Source organism: Rutilus rutilus (assembly GCF_951802725.1).
Source record: "Rutilus rutilus genome assembly, chromosome: 14".
Lineage (NCBI taxonomy): Eukaryota > Metazoa > Chordata > Actinopteri > Cypriniformes > Leuciscidae > Rutilus > Rutilus rutilus.
This window is the reverse complement of record NC_140219.1, coordinates 18,776,353-18,793,029: the sequence shown is the minus strand read 5'-3', so window position 1 is coordinate 18,793,029 and position 16,677 is coordinate 18,776,353. Positions and strand designations below refer to the sequence as shown.

Below are 16,677 nucleotides of genomic sequence, written 5' to 3'. Positions count from 1 at the left end.
AGCCGATTTAAGCTGATTTTAGCTGATTTAAATTTTAAATCAATATATTGTTTTATGTGGATGAGTGAGCAGGATGATTTTCACATCGTTTAAGCAAAATTCTAGCCTACGTGATCCAGTTTTCAAAAGTCTTGTGAACAAATATTTAGTATGGGTTTTATGGCCTTATTTCAGTAAAAAAAAATTCTCTTCACAAACCACGCATGAACAATTTTCTCAAAACTACAAACTTTTACAAACATGCAGCTCACATTTAATTGTAGCAGAGATTGCGCTGAATACAGTATAATCAGACTTTAGCTATGAAAATGTTATAAGTAACAGAAATATGGACGTAGTGTCCGTGGCGTCACCTGTAGGTTTCTGAAGAGCATTTTTGAAGCCAAAAGTGGGCAGAGCTGGCCAGCGCGTCACTCCCAGATAACAGAAAATGGGAAAGAGGAGGGACGTGGATGGAGCTGAGGAGCCTGGTTGCTGAAACCACACCCGCCTAGCTCGACGTGATCAAGTTAGCTCAGGCTAAGGAGCTAATGCTATATGCTACTGGCAGTACCGTCACAAGGGCAGAGCCAAGTGTATTATTCTGCTAGTTAGAAATGTATTATGCAGTAACTTACAATATTGCTCGGAGCGTGTGCGTGTGACATTGCTTCATGCGTATACATGTCAGTCAAGTTCGTAGAGAGCTTTATTCAGTCCATTTCAAATTCTGATTTTGGCCGCCTCTCAAATGGGTCAAACCAAAGATATTACCTAAGAAGTTCAAGTAAATACGCTAGAAATTTGCGCTCATTCAAGGATGTGCATTTATTGCATGGACGGAGAAAGCACTGACACCTGCAGGATTTCACTACGCGCACAAGGATTTTTTCTTTTTTTTACACTAAAAAGCTACATAAGCATATATAGTCTATCTGATCCGTGAGAGCAACGGTACCGCAGAACGAGTGTAGCCTCTATATCTATAGACGTTTTTAAATCTGAAAACATCAAAAAGCAATAAAATGATCAGACATTCATTAGTGCATGTTCACAGAGGAATCCAACTGAAAAACAGCGCTGGCCGTTCTCTCAATACTCAACAACGACGGAATCCAACGCCGTCGGCGAAGGTATAATGTGTATATTAAATTGTATGAAATAATCCAGAAAAAAGCACAAACACAGCAGAGATGCCAAGTTCAGCGGCTGAAATTAGCTGAGGTGACGTGGCGGCTAGTAGTGACAGCAGCGGCAATCCACCTGTCACTCAAGTGGCCACCCCCTTAATTATGCAGAACTTTAAGGCTTAATATAATTTAAACGGATGAGTTATAAAAAATTCACGCCTTCACAGTTTTCATGAAGGACAAAATGAGCTATATAGACCAAAACCAATTTTTATACCAGCCTGTAAACATATTTTTTTCTGCTGTAAAGTTGGGCATTTTAACATGGAGAATATACGGAATTGACTCCATTTTGGAGCCAGTCTCTAGCGGCCAGTCGATGAATTGCAGTTCAAGTCACTTCCGTGTTGGCAGGAAGGTTGCCCCTCGGTTAAAAATACCTCCAGGCCCCAGAAAACCCCTCAGATCCCAAAGGGTTAATGCCAGAGAATAAGTGAGGTTTGTCCTTTGTGTATCAAGCAAGTATGGTTGAGCTGCCATGGTCGATCTCTCAAGTTCCACTAAAAATGTCTTTATTTTTGAAAATGAACAAAGTCACACAGGATAGGAACAACATGATAGTGAGTGACCGATGAGAGAATTTTCCATTTTGTGTGAACCTTTTGAATTTTATTACAAAAGGATCTTGGATGTGTTCATTTTGGTAGTTTATCTGGATGCCTGGATGTAAACCTGAGTAAACTTGTATTGCTCGTTTAGAGAAGCATTTTATTCAGATGTTAGTATTTCAGTTTATTATATTTGGAGATAAATCAGACTGATTAGAATACGACTGTGACTGACTGAAGAACACATCAGCCCACTCTATAGACGGAAGACGAGTTAGCAGAGATAAAAACTAATGTTGACGGAGAGAAAGGCCTCCTGCCACGGCACATTGATTAGGAATTGAATTAAGCTCTAAAACTCTGCACAAAGAGACATAATCCAATAGAGCAGCCATACCTGACATTTACTGCCCAGAATGAGCTTTTTTCTTGTTCCTCCAAAGAGCTCATCACAGTCAGACTTGAGAGATGGAAAGGCTGATTTTCAATAAGATCTTTATCTTTAAATGTCCACTTTCCAACCCCCTGACTAGCCACATTTCATCTAATAAAATCAAATATGATCCACCGTTAGCAAATGGGAATGGGAGCTTCTCATTCTCGCTGTCATTTCTCACGCAGTTAGAAAAACTTTTTCAACCCCCATTATTTATAGCAGAATGGCATGACTTCAGGGCAAAAATAATTAGTATTTGGCTAAGATCTGCTGTAAACACACTTAAAACCTGGCACTTATGTGATATTTAAGTGATTTAAGTGAAGCAATGACATAACTTGGCACTGCTCTGAAGTGCAAAGAACAACAGTCAAAGAGATATGGTAAGAGGCATACATCAAGAGAGTAAAGACAGCATTGGAGCAGACCCTCATCCCTATCAAACACACCCACACACACACACACACACACACACACACCAAGAGAAGAGCCAAGAGGACTGCACTGCGTCGCTATGGAGACAAGGGCACCAAGCTCCTAACAATTCTATTTTTGTAGCGTGAGAGATAGAAGCTCCCTGTTTTCCCACTTCTCCTCTCCAGCAACAGCTTTTCATTCTCTCCACAAAATAAGGGAGTGTGGTGGGAAAAGCAGGTCAGCTTCTATTATCTAATCTCACCCCATATAACTAATTTTACCTTACAGTCAATCACACAGGGCAAGAATACAGACAAGAAAATAAATGAGCATGCAATGAAAGAGGAGTGGCCAATTGCACCAGTGTCGCAGATTCAACTCAAGGGTGAATAAAACATGTATACTTGAGTCAAACAACCACTATTTAAATTCAAGTAAGGGGTGTTATTTCAATTAGCATGGCTCTTCATGTTAAACACTGTTTATGTGCACTAGATACAAATTTGTGTTAATCTAGATGAGCTTGATGGATGAGAGGATTTGGAGCCTTGAGTGATCACAGTTCCAAATGACTCCGATCACCACAAACTCATTTGCTCGATATGAGCATCATCTTCACCCAGTGACTAATTGAATAGAGTCAAGCTAATTTACAGGCCCCAGAATGCCACGGACACTTAGCATCAGTGAGATATAGCACATATTAAATTAGAGCCCTGCCAACCAGACAGCCAGCTCCTATACGCAGTATAGCTCAAACACTGACTGGGTGACGCCGCACTTGCCTACGGACTAAATAATTCACACTTGCAGGTGTCCAGTAAGATGACTTCAAATGGGACAAATCAATTTGTGGATGAAAGGGGAGAAAAAATTGTTTCTCAGGCATTATGGACATCTGCCTAAAATGTTTCTCTTGTACTTGGGCTTTCAAGCTACATTAACTGTGCTCTCAGAATAATTGTTTTCTGAAGAACGGTAGTTTTATTTTACTGCTCCTGCTGAATTTTCCATTTCAGGATAATACAGAACTGAGCCTCTTGACTCTTCTGACTAATACAGAAACTGAAAAGGTATTAAAAAGTGAAAAGCAAAGCTGAAGCTGTCTATAAGTGTCGGTATAAGGCAGAAATGAAGTCTGAAGGAAGAGTGTACAGGAATAAATAACAACAGCAGCCATCATTGAAATACAATACCAGGCACACAGTGGGCCAAAGGAAAAAAAATTGGACACTTAAGTCACACTTCGAAAATGTCATGCAATATATCAAACCAAGTGGCATCTGCAAATAAATGTTGCAAGACCAGAACCAACTTCACTTTCCTGAGCCATGTTATTACTTTTACTGGTCCAACTAGGAAGTATTAAGTCAGTGTACTAGCTGAGTAACTATGGACAAATGCTTTTTTATGAATTATTCTAAACAGTATATATTTTTTGCTGTATTATTTGAAGCCCAAAAAACATTTGCTTGAAATGTCTCTATATTTCTGTTAAAATGAAATGCCATTTGGTTTGACGTTTTATTATGTGACGCAAAAACTTATACTTTTTACTTTACTTTCACAAAAAATACTTTTTTTGGCGGCCACTGTATTAACCTATTTAATCTAGTACTTCCTTGTTTCCAACACTGAACCTCAAGCTGTGCCTGGATAGGTGAAAATTTGAAAACATATTCTGACAAGATGCCAGCTGACTTACTGAAACCACTGTCCTCCTCTTTAGTGCCGTCAATGGTTCCATCTGCTTGGAGTTGCAAATGAAAGCCCTGTCGACTGTACAGCTTTGTTACGATCCCCTTCAGCTGGGGCTCTGCAAAGAGACAGAAGGTAGAGAGAGAGAGAGAGAGAGAGAGAGAGAGAGAGAGAGAGAGAGAGAGAGAAGACAGGGTTAAACAGGCATTGCCACAGTGACAGTGTTAGGGGCTTCTGGCTCAGCAATAGCATTCCATAGTCTACAGATTTGAGCCTGCATGCATTACAAACAACAGTCCACACTGACAACAGCAACAAAAAAGAAAATTCTCAACATGTTGTTATAGTCACCAGAGTCACCACACAGAAAATTGGTGAGAGCTGCAATTTGCAAAGAAACTGCAGTCTGCTGGCCATTACAAGAATTCATGTGAATATGTATATGCACAGAGCAATGTCATTTTAAATGGATCTGATCTGCACCACTAGAACTAATAAAACGCATATATAGGACACAGATCTCCTGCGCAAAATACCAGATTGCAATTGCATTAGCAGATATGTAGTTAATCAGGCTTAGCAAGTTGGTGGATCATGCTCTTAACACTGATTAACTTTCATTTATCATATGAGATTAAAACATGTGCGGATATTAGGTTACAACTGATAATACAAACTATAACACATATACCCTACATTTCAGTCAAGAAAACACAAAGAGAATCTGAATTTCTCAAATAACTCTATTAGATGCCAATTCAGAATAAACCAAAATAAACTACCATACAGATGCTATAATATGGTACAGTATACAATACGAATGGCTCAATAAGGGTGTGAATGAGTATAGATTTGCAGAGGTATCACTCCTCAACAAACATCATGTGTATATGAAAACATGTTTAATTTCACATAAAGAAGCACATTCATGTGAGTGTTAGTCCATGTGTATAAATGTGAACACGATTGTTAAGTATGAGACTGTTTAATTAAGACAAAATCACTGCTGTAAACAGCTGCTACTCTACACACACAAACTTCCACACTTCTGCTAAGGTGTCACATAAGGGTTATGTAAGATGCTGTCTAGGGAGGGAAGCAAGGTAATTGAGACTACAAGCTTGTAAGTAAACAGTTGTGCTGAATGTGTGTTTTAGATAGATAGACAGATCAGCATCAACATCATTGGAATACTATCTGCTGAACACAACGTTAATTGTATACAATAAGACATTATTGTATACAATTAACGTTTTTTCTCAGACAAATTATTTGGTCAAAATGCCCGAGAAGTTCTGTAAGGTCGTATACCGGAGTTTGAATGAGCTCTCACAATGAAGTGTGAAAGCACATGCTGGCTAAAATGTAAAACTTGCAGTTGAGCAAAGTACAGACACAAATGCATTGATAATGATGGCGATTCTGTTACAAATATAATGGCCGTATTAAGACAGGACATTAACAAAGGTAACATCAGACCTGGTCGTCGTCGTCTGCGCTTTTTGGAGCCGAACAACTTGACCCTGGAGAAAACACTGAGTCGACTTGGTTTCTCGCATGTTCCCTTGGTTTTGTTCGGACTGCTCACGCAGCGGCAGGCGTTGGATTTCTCACGCTCCCTTGCCTGCCTCTTCTGCCGAATCAGGGAGCTGGCGATCGCCGCAGCCATGGCCAGTTTGACGGTGCGACAACCAAAACTTTCAGAGGACACTATCCGTTTCCCCACTTACTCCGCAACACGATTTCTTAAGGGGAATCTTTAACCTAATAGCTCACATCCAAGTCTTCATACTACAGACCACCATTGTGACAGATCGGCAGAAAAGAGTTTAAAACGGCTTTAACACAAAACACAATTATGCAGGTGACGGCGCATCTCTTCAACGCTCATTGTTCTCTTCGGAGATAAAGTCCTTAGACGGCTCTACATTCAGTTGCCTGAGGTCTTACCGCATCTGTCTCTTGATAATGTCACTAAGTTACATTGCCATTTCGACTAATAACGGAGATGTTCCTCCAGACACCGAACACGTTTCGCAGCATCCCACGACGAAGCAGTCAGTCACAGTCACAGCACAGAGCCATGTGAGAGAAACACCTGTTAGCGAGCGCGATTCAGCACTCTTGTGTGCGCGCGCTTTGTGTGTGTGGGTGTGTGAGCGAGAGTTTGTTTTCAGTTAAAATCATCTGAATCCGTTTGTAATGTAGACCCAGACAACTACAACGAGAGCGACAAGTTTCTAGCAAGTCTTAATAGTACAGCTGAATCATGGCAAATGTGGGAAAATAAATCACTCAACGGGAGGACAAAAACAGTTGTTCAGTTTATTTGTGGTATGTGACGGCGAGTGATTAAGTCCGACTCATTTATTCGAATCGGTTCTTTCGGACAGTTCATTTCCAAGAATCATTTAAAGTGATTCGAGCAATTAATTTACGTCACGGCGTAGTTACGGTTATTTTAACTAATTATTTTTAAGTTGTATTAATATGGTTTTTTTTTTGTAATTCGTCTGTCCCTGTAATAAATAGTTTGTTTATTAAAACGAAATTATTATTATTTTATTTTTTTTGTGAAATGCAAATACATATCCAGTTCCAGTAGGTTAATTAGTAGGCTATACTTTGTACTAATGTGCTATTAGAGTAAAATACGTCTAACTCAAAAATGCTATTAATATCAGCTCATTCATAATCAGTTCTTGGGTCATTACGAATCTGATATTATTAATGTTATTCATGTTATTAATACTTATATTAAATTACATTATTAAATACTGATTAAATGCATGTATTAATATATTTGTATTGTAGCCTATACTATTTCTAAAATCGTTAATCAGACTCTGACTGCATGCGCATCTGTCCGAGAGACGGTGACTGATTCAAAATTGTTACAACTTATATCAGACTAGGACGAATCGGACATTGTTCGTGAACAGGTTCACTACCACAGAGCTCTAATGTCTGCTACAGACTGTGCGATTTTGACTATCAAGTCTCTTTATTCTTTATTTAAGTATAAAGACGTATTCTTTGGTCTCAAGACCGTCTTTGAACCTCTCTCACTGTACGACGCAGGACCACCGCTAGCAGCCACGACCACAGAAATCGCCACGATTGGTCATCAATCGTCTGGGACAGAAAATATGTAGCCTACTGGGTATAAATTGGGCAGTGGGCGGAGACTGATGTGGAACAGCAAAAAAATATTTTTATGTTGTAGTGAACTAGCCTACGTAAAATTAGATTAGTCTTGAATATTTGTGTGTTACTCATTGTGAACAGCAAGCTAAGTTAGGTAAATAGCGCGATTGATCAATATTGATCAGGGAGCCGGATCTATCGGGCTAGATCTCTCAGGGAGACGGTGACGCACACAAATGTGACAGTTGCAAGTGAACTGGAGATCTTGAAGCTTTATAAAGTGCTAAAACAGTTACATAGTCGAACATAGTGTGCTAGTCATGTGTTATGTTTCTTTCCCAAAACATAGAGGATCGCGTGGAAACAACAGAGTTGCGATGTCCTGATTGGAGCAGTGTCGGTTGCCATGGCAGTGAGTTTCCTGCATGCGTGGCAAAAGCACATTCGGTCTTCTGGCACACTCATTATAACATGCATATTAATATTTGCATTGCACAGTATTTAAAATAATGAATAACACTGTTGTTTTTGTTTACGTTGCTTGAATCCGAGAGGTACGATGGATATTAAAAACCGTTTTTAGCTATTCTTAAATATTTTTTGTTTTTGTTTAAATATGGTATACCTTATTAGCCTACTGAAAGATAATATTTGGAAAATAATATATTTGCTGAATAAGATCTACAAACATGTATTGTCATTGCACTAATCAGTGGGATTCAATCAATATCTTCAAAAACCGCAAAGTCCCGTTAAATGAGCTATTGATCGGCCAAACACCCTCAGCAACTAGCCTACTATTAGAGCTCAACCCTCCAGACTCGAGACTCCTGCCCAGCGGGATATTATATCTTCATCAACAGCGCCATCTACTGTACAATCAGGACATTATGAAACGCAATAACAACTAGACTAGACGTTTGGACCGAAGACAAATATCAGATCGGTTTACGAATGTTATTCTAATAATTTTATAGAATTATATTCCTTAAGTATAGCAAAGTTATTCTGAAAATAAAAAGCAGGAAAACTATTTCTGTCCATCTCATGTCAGTAACAGACATTCTTAGTTTAGCTAAATAAGCGTGGATTCTGAGGTCCACAAATGTGATTGAGTCGATTTTAGTATTAAATATTATATTATATTATATTATATTATATTATTTGAAATGTTCTTTAAATTGAAACCCTGTCCCTTAATCTTTACAAACACATGCAACAAAGCCTAAATAAAACAAACCAAGACTAAGAAAAAAAGAAGAATGAACAAAAAAAAATCAAGAAAGAAAGAAGACTGTAGCTTTATCTGCAGTTCAGCACCTCGGACAGCGCCAACAAGCTGAGATCACACAGAAAACTTCTAGACAGAAGTCGAACGTAAAAAAACAGTCAAATCCAATGAAAGCAATACACAGTGATTCAGCAGGTGAATCTCAATACTCAGTACACAACTCTAAATATACCTTAAAACCAAAGAGCAGAAAAAGTGACAATAATTCTTACCTGATGTCGATTTTCTTAGAGGAAATGTCATATTTCGCAGTTAAATAGTGGAAAGAATACAGCAGGAAGACAGTGATGGTTCACTACAAGCAGGAGGATGTTTTCAAAGTTTTTACCATACTAAAAAGAAATCCTAATGGAACAGACGAGAGGCCATCAAGGCGGGGCCAGCTGCATTCAGAAATCATTAATGGACATTAGTGACTAGCCATTACGACTTCTAAAGCGGTCATTAAAGATTCATTGGGAAGCGCTGTTGATCCGGCAAACACAGGGCGTGTGTTCACTAAACTGCAGTACTCTGGGTCAAAATTGCAGGGAGAAAATCGAACATGGTACATCCTACTAGAGCAGAGCTTTCGTTCCTCTCATGTTACAAAGAAACGGCTGTAAAGTGATCCTTTAATGCGTTGTGTAAACCAGTTATACCAGACCTTCCATTCTCCACTCAGAAGCATCAAACATTAGCTGTGCTTTTCACTACTTCTGTTGTTCTGAACACGCCTGACAGATTTAACAATGATCTAAGCATGCATTCAGATAAAAGAGATTCAGCACAATTCTTTTTAATAAAAACAACTGTAAAAGCTGCCGGTAGTCCAGTAAAACGTCCATGATCTCGACAAAACAATTTGAAATGCTGAAACAGCAGGATGAATTTCAATATATTAATAGCAGTCTGAAAATTTAAATCATGAGCATGAGAACATTTACGTGGTCAAACTTATAGTTCGACATATCGAACATATTAATATAACCGTGAGAATGAATATGTTCATGACTGCAGTGGAATATGTTAAACGAGGCAGATCTCAAGTGATTCTCTAACACAACATTGGACGTGAAGCCAATAAACAATCAATTGTGACCTCCAATCACACTTACATTTAAAGTGTATTAATGAAGGCAACACTGTCTGTTATGCAAAGGCTGAATACAAAAGTAGGTTATAAATACATTGTGAAACTTAAGAGGTCCAATGTCCAGATGTACAAAAGATCAGATCTTCAAATTAAGATCAGATCTACAGCATCAAATACAAAACAGTAAACACACCAAATAACACTCACTGTCCATCAGACAAATTCACTTTTTATTGCATTTACTGTCGCACACCATCATGGTTACTAGTGAATATTCCTTGCTTATACTGGAGGTAAGTGTTGTGTGTTTAATCTTGCACTGCGTATCTCCTCCATAACTTTTTATGGAGCCTATAACCATGTTTAGTCCTGCATATTTATTAAAATTGACATTTAGAGAAGTAAAGATCCATGAATCACTGCCTCAAAAGTGTTTATCAGTGGTTTGTCCACTAGATGGCGCAAGCGAAGCATATTTATGAATCTGTGTAGTCCATCCATTACTTCAGAACAGAAATGGGTCTACTTAAAGGGATAGTTCACCCAAAATTGAAAATTCTGTCATCATTTACTCACTCTCATGTTGTTCCAAACCTGTGTATGATTTTCTTTGTTCTGTTGAAAACAAAAGCAGCTATTTTGAAGAAAATTGTTAATTAAACAGTTGACATTTTTTCCACTATATGGAACTCAATGGCTACCATCAACTGTTTAGTTACCGACATTCTTTAAAATATTTTATTTTGTGTTTAACAGAAGAAAGAAACTCATACAGGTTTAGAACAACATAAGGGTGAGTAAATGATGACGGAATTTTCATTTTTGGGTGAACTAAACCTTTAACCAAAGCCAACTCTGTTTATCTGATACATTATTATGCAATAGTTAATAACTATTACTGATAGGCTTTATTCATATAATCTATTTGGGCTAACTTGAAATTGCCAAACTTGAATTTTATAATGTAAACAAGTCAAGATTGAAATTTAAAGACCTTTAAAGAAAGAACGGCAATGACATTTACTCTATAAAAACAAACTAAAAAGCATTGCTTTTTCACTAGATGGAATGCAGAGGTAAAAAAGGGTCTTTTCTACATACATTGTGACATCACTAATAAGATACATTGATGTAGAGAAAGAAATGTAAGATAGCCTGTATAAAATAAAAAATGTATGATAGCACACACACACACACGCGTTGGGTTCATGTTTTATAGGGATTTTCCATAGACATAATGGTTTTTATACTGTACAAACTGTATATTCTATCCCCATACTAACCCTACCCCTAAACCTACCCATCACAAAAACCTTTAAATATTTATAACTTTGTTTCCTCATGGGGACCAAAATAATTTCCCCACAAGGTCAAAATATACTTGTATTATACTTTGGGACAATTGGTCCCCATAACGTAGGGAATAGCAGGACCACACACACATGCACACACAAAGAGAAAGAAAGAGGGAGATAAAGTGTAGACAAAAGGCACAGTGGAAGTGACTGCTGATCAGGTGGTGTAAATGGTTTGATGATTATAATTATGGATTATAGGAGCGCTGGTGAAACTGAAAGACACTGCTGTACAATTAGCGTGGCTGCTGTCCTCTATTCGAGAGACCATGAATAACCACATTATACTCTGTATATTAGCTGCATTTACCGGATCTATGCTGCTTTTACAACATCATCAGGTGGTTCAAAATGAAGGATCCTCCCTCCACTAAGGGTGTTATAAAGAAGTGCATCTCCGAACCATGTGTGTTCAAGTGTTTGTTCTGCATGTTTGAACTGCAGAAACATTTCTTGCAATGGCACATCAGAGGGTTCATGACACATCGCTGCAGAAAATGCCTTGGAGATGAGGAAATGACTACAATACAGCACCTGTTTTATTACATTTGCTGTGCTTTGACCAAGTCAAGACACACTCTCACACAAGTGATAATTGTGCCAATTTGCAGTGTGCTTCCTGCTGACACACACGGGCACACAGATGGCCATACTGATCAGATATCAGCAACAAACAGCCTTCTCTCCAAGCACAGCCAGAAAGAATGACATCACCTCTCAGAGATGCAGACAACATGGCTGTGAGCGCCATCAACGGCCACTAGATGGAGCTGGTGTTAATGGACTTTGAGATGCATGGCCAGTTATGGAGAGCAAAGAGCCTTTTGACCTTTGCATTCCTCTCCTTTTCAAGATGTAACCTTTCGTGAATAAAAAAATAAGTATTTAGAATGTATATATGGTAACACTCTAGTTTAGGGTCCAATTCTCACTATAAATTGGTTGCTTATTAGCATGAATATTACTAGGATATTGGCTGTTACTTAATACCTAGACTTAATAGTTACCTTATAAACTATTAATAAGCAGTAATTAGGAGTTTATTGAAGCAAAAGTCATAGTTAATAGTTAGTTAATAGTAAGAATTGGGCCCCAATGGAAAGTGTGGCTATATATATTTAAAACATGCATTTTGTGGTGTCAATAGCTATGTTAGGTATGTATACTCCTATTTTTATGTTCATTTTGGGATATAGTAAAAATAATAAATAAAAAAAAAGCTATATGGAAACAGCAAGAAATTCTACAAATGAGCATAAAACCATGCGCTCAATTGAGGCGGATTATATATATATATATATATATTTTTTATCTGATAAGAAGCGTGATGGAAACACATTTACCAAATAAATCCTCAACAGAGGATGTGATTGGATAACTGGACTAACCAGTGGACCAATCGCATTGCACAGCATCTCAAATGTTGGTTTGATCATTCGGAAAATCCTAAGCCAAAGTCTGTTATCAACTGGTTTAATTCCCTCCGAGAACTGTCTCACACAATTGCATTCACAAACACCAGGTACCCAAATAACATGCGTTTTTTGTTGTTGTTTATTGCGTTTGTCTGCATGCATGCTCTGTCTGAGGCGCAAGTAATTTATGATGTATGAAAAAAGAGCCACAGTGGCAATTTCCATTTTTATCACAGATATTTTGTGCCGAAGTGACAATTTTATTCTCTTGAACACAAGGGATGGCAACAGTTCTTTATTCACAAATGCTTTGTCCAATTACCTTTAAACAACAAGTGAAACCAACAGAGATTAAGCTGAAAATGGTGGCGGGGAAAAAGCAGTAAAGGTGAAGTATGTGTTGTCCTAATGTGGCCCACGAGCCCATGAGAGTTCACAGCATCTCACTGCTGCTAAAAACAGGAGGGCCTTCTGCTGAGCGCTGGCCACTAGCAACATGGCAATGGCAGGCGTTGTCATGGAGACAGTGTCTATAGCAGAGCATGTGTGTGAGCATAGTAGATGGGGGAAGGGGAGTATCATCCTCAACCCTCTACTACACCCTGCTCCCCCTTTTTTCTCTCGCACTCTCCGTGATAGCAAAATGGGATTTTCAAACCTGTCCACAATCAGGTTACCTGTCACATGCGGTCTGCTTTGAGCCGCTGATGTAATAAGTGTTCGATGCTGAGAAATAAAATAAAGTGTAATTGGAAGAGATGAAAGGGAGAGATTGAGAAAATAATAACGGTGTCCAACAGAATGAGAGAAATGGGAAATATTTGTCATCATCAAATGGTTATAATAAGGAAAAGATGCAGAGATGGTGAGTGAAAGAAAAGGAGAAAGAGCAGAAAAAGGATGAATAAGATGAGGATGTAATAAAAAAAAACATCTTTCTAACAAAGCCTAAATAAATTAACCACCATGCTCTGTTGAGAGTGACCATGCTTTTAATGTTTGGGATCTATATTGAATTACTAAAAATAAAAATGTATACTGGTAATATAAAAAAAATATAATAATAATAATAAACGGTTTAGCAACATGAGGGCAGGTAGATGGCAAATTTTGCAACTTTATTTATTTGTTTGTTTATTCACGCAACTGTAAACAATTTTATATATACATATAAAAAATATGGTAAACACAGTAATATTGTGAAAGAGTATTACAATTTAACGGTTTTATATTTGAATATGTTTTAAAATGTAATTTATTCCTGTGATGAAAAGCTGAATTTTCAGCATCATTACTCCAGTCTTCAGTGTCACATGATCCTTCAGAAATCATTCTAATATGATGATTTGATACTCAATAAACATTTCTTATTCTCAACATACAGGATTCTTTGATGAATAGAAAGTTATTTGAAATATGAATCTTTAGTAATATGAATCATTATTAAAGTCTTTACTGTCATTCTGATAAATGTAATGAATCCTTGCTGAATAAAAGTGTTTATTTCTTTAAAAATTATTTATTGAGCCCATCTGTAAAAAATTAAATAAAATACAAAATATATTTTAAAAATGAATCCTGCCTTTAAATACTGACAGAAAATGCACTATTTTATTGTGTACACTGATCAGAATTTTATTCAGGTTTTGTTGTTTTAATCTGAGGTCTCTGAGACTTCAAATATAATTAATGTAATACTTTTCTTGGAGGACGTTTGAAGTGTGATCAATTTGAAGTTGTTTATAATCCGTTCTCATAAGATTAAGAAAAGCATGAATGTTATGCTCAAATATGAACTAAGATTTTTAGCTATTCTGAGTCTCTGACCCCAATCAGATCATGATTGTAACTTGAATTATAAAATTAAACATGAATCCTTATTAAACAGCAATAGAAAACAGTCTGCAGTGCTATGTTGGAGAGTTGCATCACACTGCTGCATCACGGTGATGCAGATTGGATAACGAAAAACAGGGTTGAGCAATTACATACATCATAAAGTCAACACCGTCCCAATTATCAGGCAGTTGTGTTCTCATTAGACCATCAGCTGCATTAGCTGGGGTGAGCAAGAGTCCATCACAAACCAGGCGGCTGATTATTCTGCAACAACCAAGTACACAACTACGGCTAATTTCATTCTGCGCCTCCAGGGATTCCCATTTAGCTTCAAGGAAAACTCAATTCACAGACTCATCTCCAGTGCCCCCAGAAACACACTGTGTGTAGCTATTGCGAGTCCTGACTCTCAGGAACAGAACGGAAGCATCAATAATCGGTGAAGGTAATTACAGATGGCCGTTCTATCCACTTCACAGTATGAGGACACTTTAACTGAGTGCAATCAGAACAGATAAAGTCGTCATTCTGGCAGTCTTCGGTTAACATGTGGGTCATGCAAAAAAGCTGACATTAGCCGCAGCAAAAGGAACTGCAAAATTAAAGTTCATTTTCAAACATGTTTCCTGTAGTATAACGTCATGGAACCACAACATATGGAAAGTAATGTGTTTACAGTGATGTTACAGAATCTGATCTGTTCTGTTATGAACAAGGTGCCCATTTTCTACGTTAAGCATGAGTTCGTGAACCAGGTCTCGGTCCTGGCCTGGGAGCTTGCACTCTTTGATGAGTGGGAGAAGTCTCAATCTCCAGAGTCAAATGAGCTGTGAAACAGTGGAGATCCGTGCTAGGGCCCATCTGAGCGGAGTTAACCGAGCGCTAGTTTCATTTGTATGAGCTCCACAGAGCCTGAGAGAGGGCTGCCCCAGGTGATGCCGCGAGCCAAAGACGGCTGCAAACCGTTACACATCCGTACGGGCTCATTTCTGAGAGGATACGTCTGCAGCAGATGCTTAAACTACACAGTCATGCCCATTCAAACGTGTCTCCCCAGTTTTTGAGGCAAATACGTCTTGAATGCAACAAAAAATAAATAAAAAGGAATAAATACACTACCATTCAAAAGTTTTTGTTGTTGTTCTTGTTGTTTAAAGTCACTATGAAATCAAAATAGAAAATTCTTATTGTTTAATGGAATATTGCAGTATTAATTATAATGATTTATCAGTGCAGCTCTTCTTTGTTTTTTCCCCTCTTGTAATGACATCTTATCTCTTCTCTGATGTCATGTCCACTGGTGACAACCTGTCACTCACATGAGATCAATAGCAAACCACAATGATCCAATGATTAAAACAATTCCTGAAGAACAGAATCAAGTCCCATCCTACATTTTACTTGTTCGTGAATCTGTTACACACAACTTCTGTTTAATGCCTACTTTCATTTTTTTTAATACATTTATTTAGCAAGGAAATATTAAATTGATCAAAAAATGCAAATGTATGCCTGATGAAGGTCGTGAGACCGAAACGTTGCTAATAAAATTTTGATACTCATTTGCAAGTACTGATAGTGTGCGGGAATTCCTTGTTTTTTTTGTAGATTTTTTGCCCTACTTATTTGTTGTTTTTTTCCCCATGCACCCATCACCTGCGTGCGATGGCGTTTGCTAATTCATTCCTTTTTTTTCTTCTTTTTTTTTACAGTATTACTGTTTTAATGTATTTTCATCAAATAAATGCAGCTTTGATGATTTTTTTAAACTTTTACATTACCCCAAACTTTTGAACTGTAGTATAAATAAATAAACAAACAAATAAATAAACAAACCCTACCTCATGTTGCTAAAACTCATAGGCAGTGTCACATTTTGTGTGTGTTTTGATTCATATTTGTATTTCTGTTCTAGTGTTTTGCTGTCAGTGTGTTTAGTTCAGTCTTTCTCCGTCCCCTGCCTGTTTGTATCTGTGGTTACTGACTTGAGTTTCAGTTCACTGTTAAATAAATGGTTGTCTGTTTATAAAAGCAACCAAGAAAAAGGCTGAGAAAAAAAAAGAAGAAAAGATCTTACACTAGCCTACACTGTAATTTTTGCTGCATTAAATTAAGGCCGTATAGTCATTTCAACTGTTAAATCTTGAGTAATGATGAATTGCTTTGACTTGTGAAAGTGAAAACTGCTAAACTTATGTTAATGTAAAAATATTTTGAGCTTGATATTTAATTGTGGAACTTTCCTTACCACTTTCATATAATGTGCATAAATGTGAAAATTCTTAAG

At 37.6% G+C, this 16,677-nt stretch overlaps 1 protein-coding gene across 5 annotated transcripts in view; it reads right to left on the bottom strand.

Annotated features, from left to right (window-relative positions):
• Nucleotides 1-16,677, bottom strand: part of fgf13a (fibroblast growth factor 13a) — a 134,850-nt gene that overhangs the window by 30,215 nt on the left and 87,958 nt on the right. For 4 of the 5 annotated variants that reach the window (XM_084429666.1, XM_084429667.1, XM_084429665.1 and 1 more), the window contains one exon: nucleotides 4,276-4,386. In XM_084429666.1, the coding sequence (XP_084285792.1) occupies nucleotides 4,276-4,386 (111 nt within the window). Of the gene's footprint in view, nucleotides 1-4,275; nucleotides 4,387-5,747; nucleotides 6,612-16,677 lie in introns of those variants that run through there. The other variant, XM_084429668.1, reaches the window with a different exon arrangement.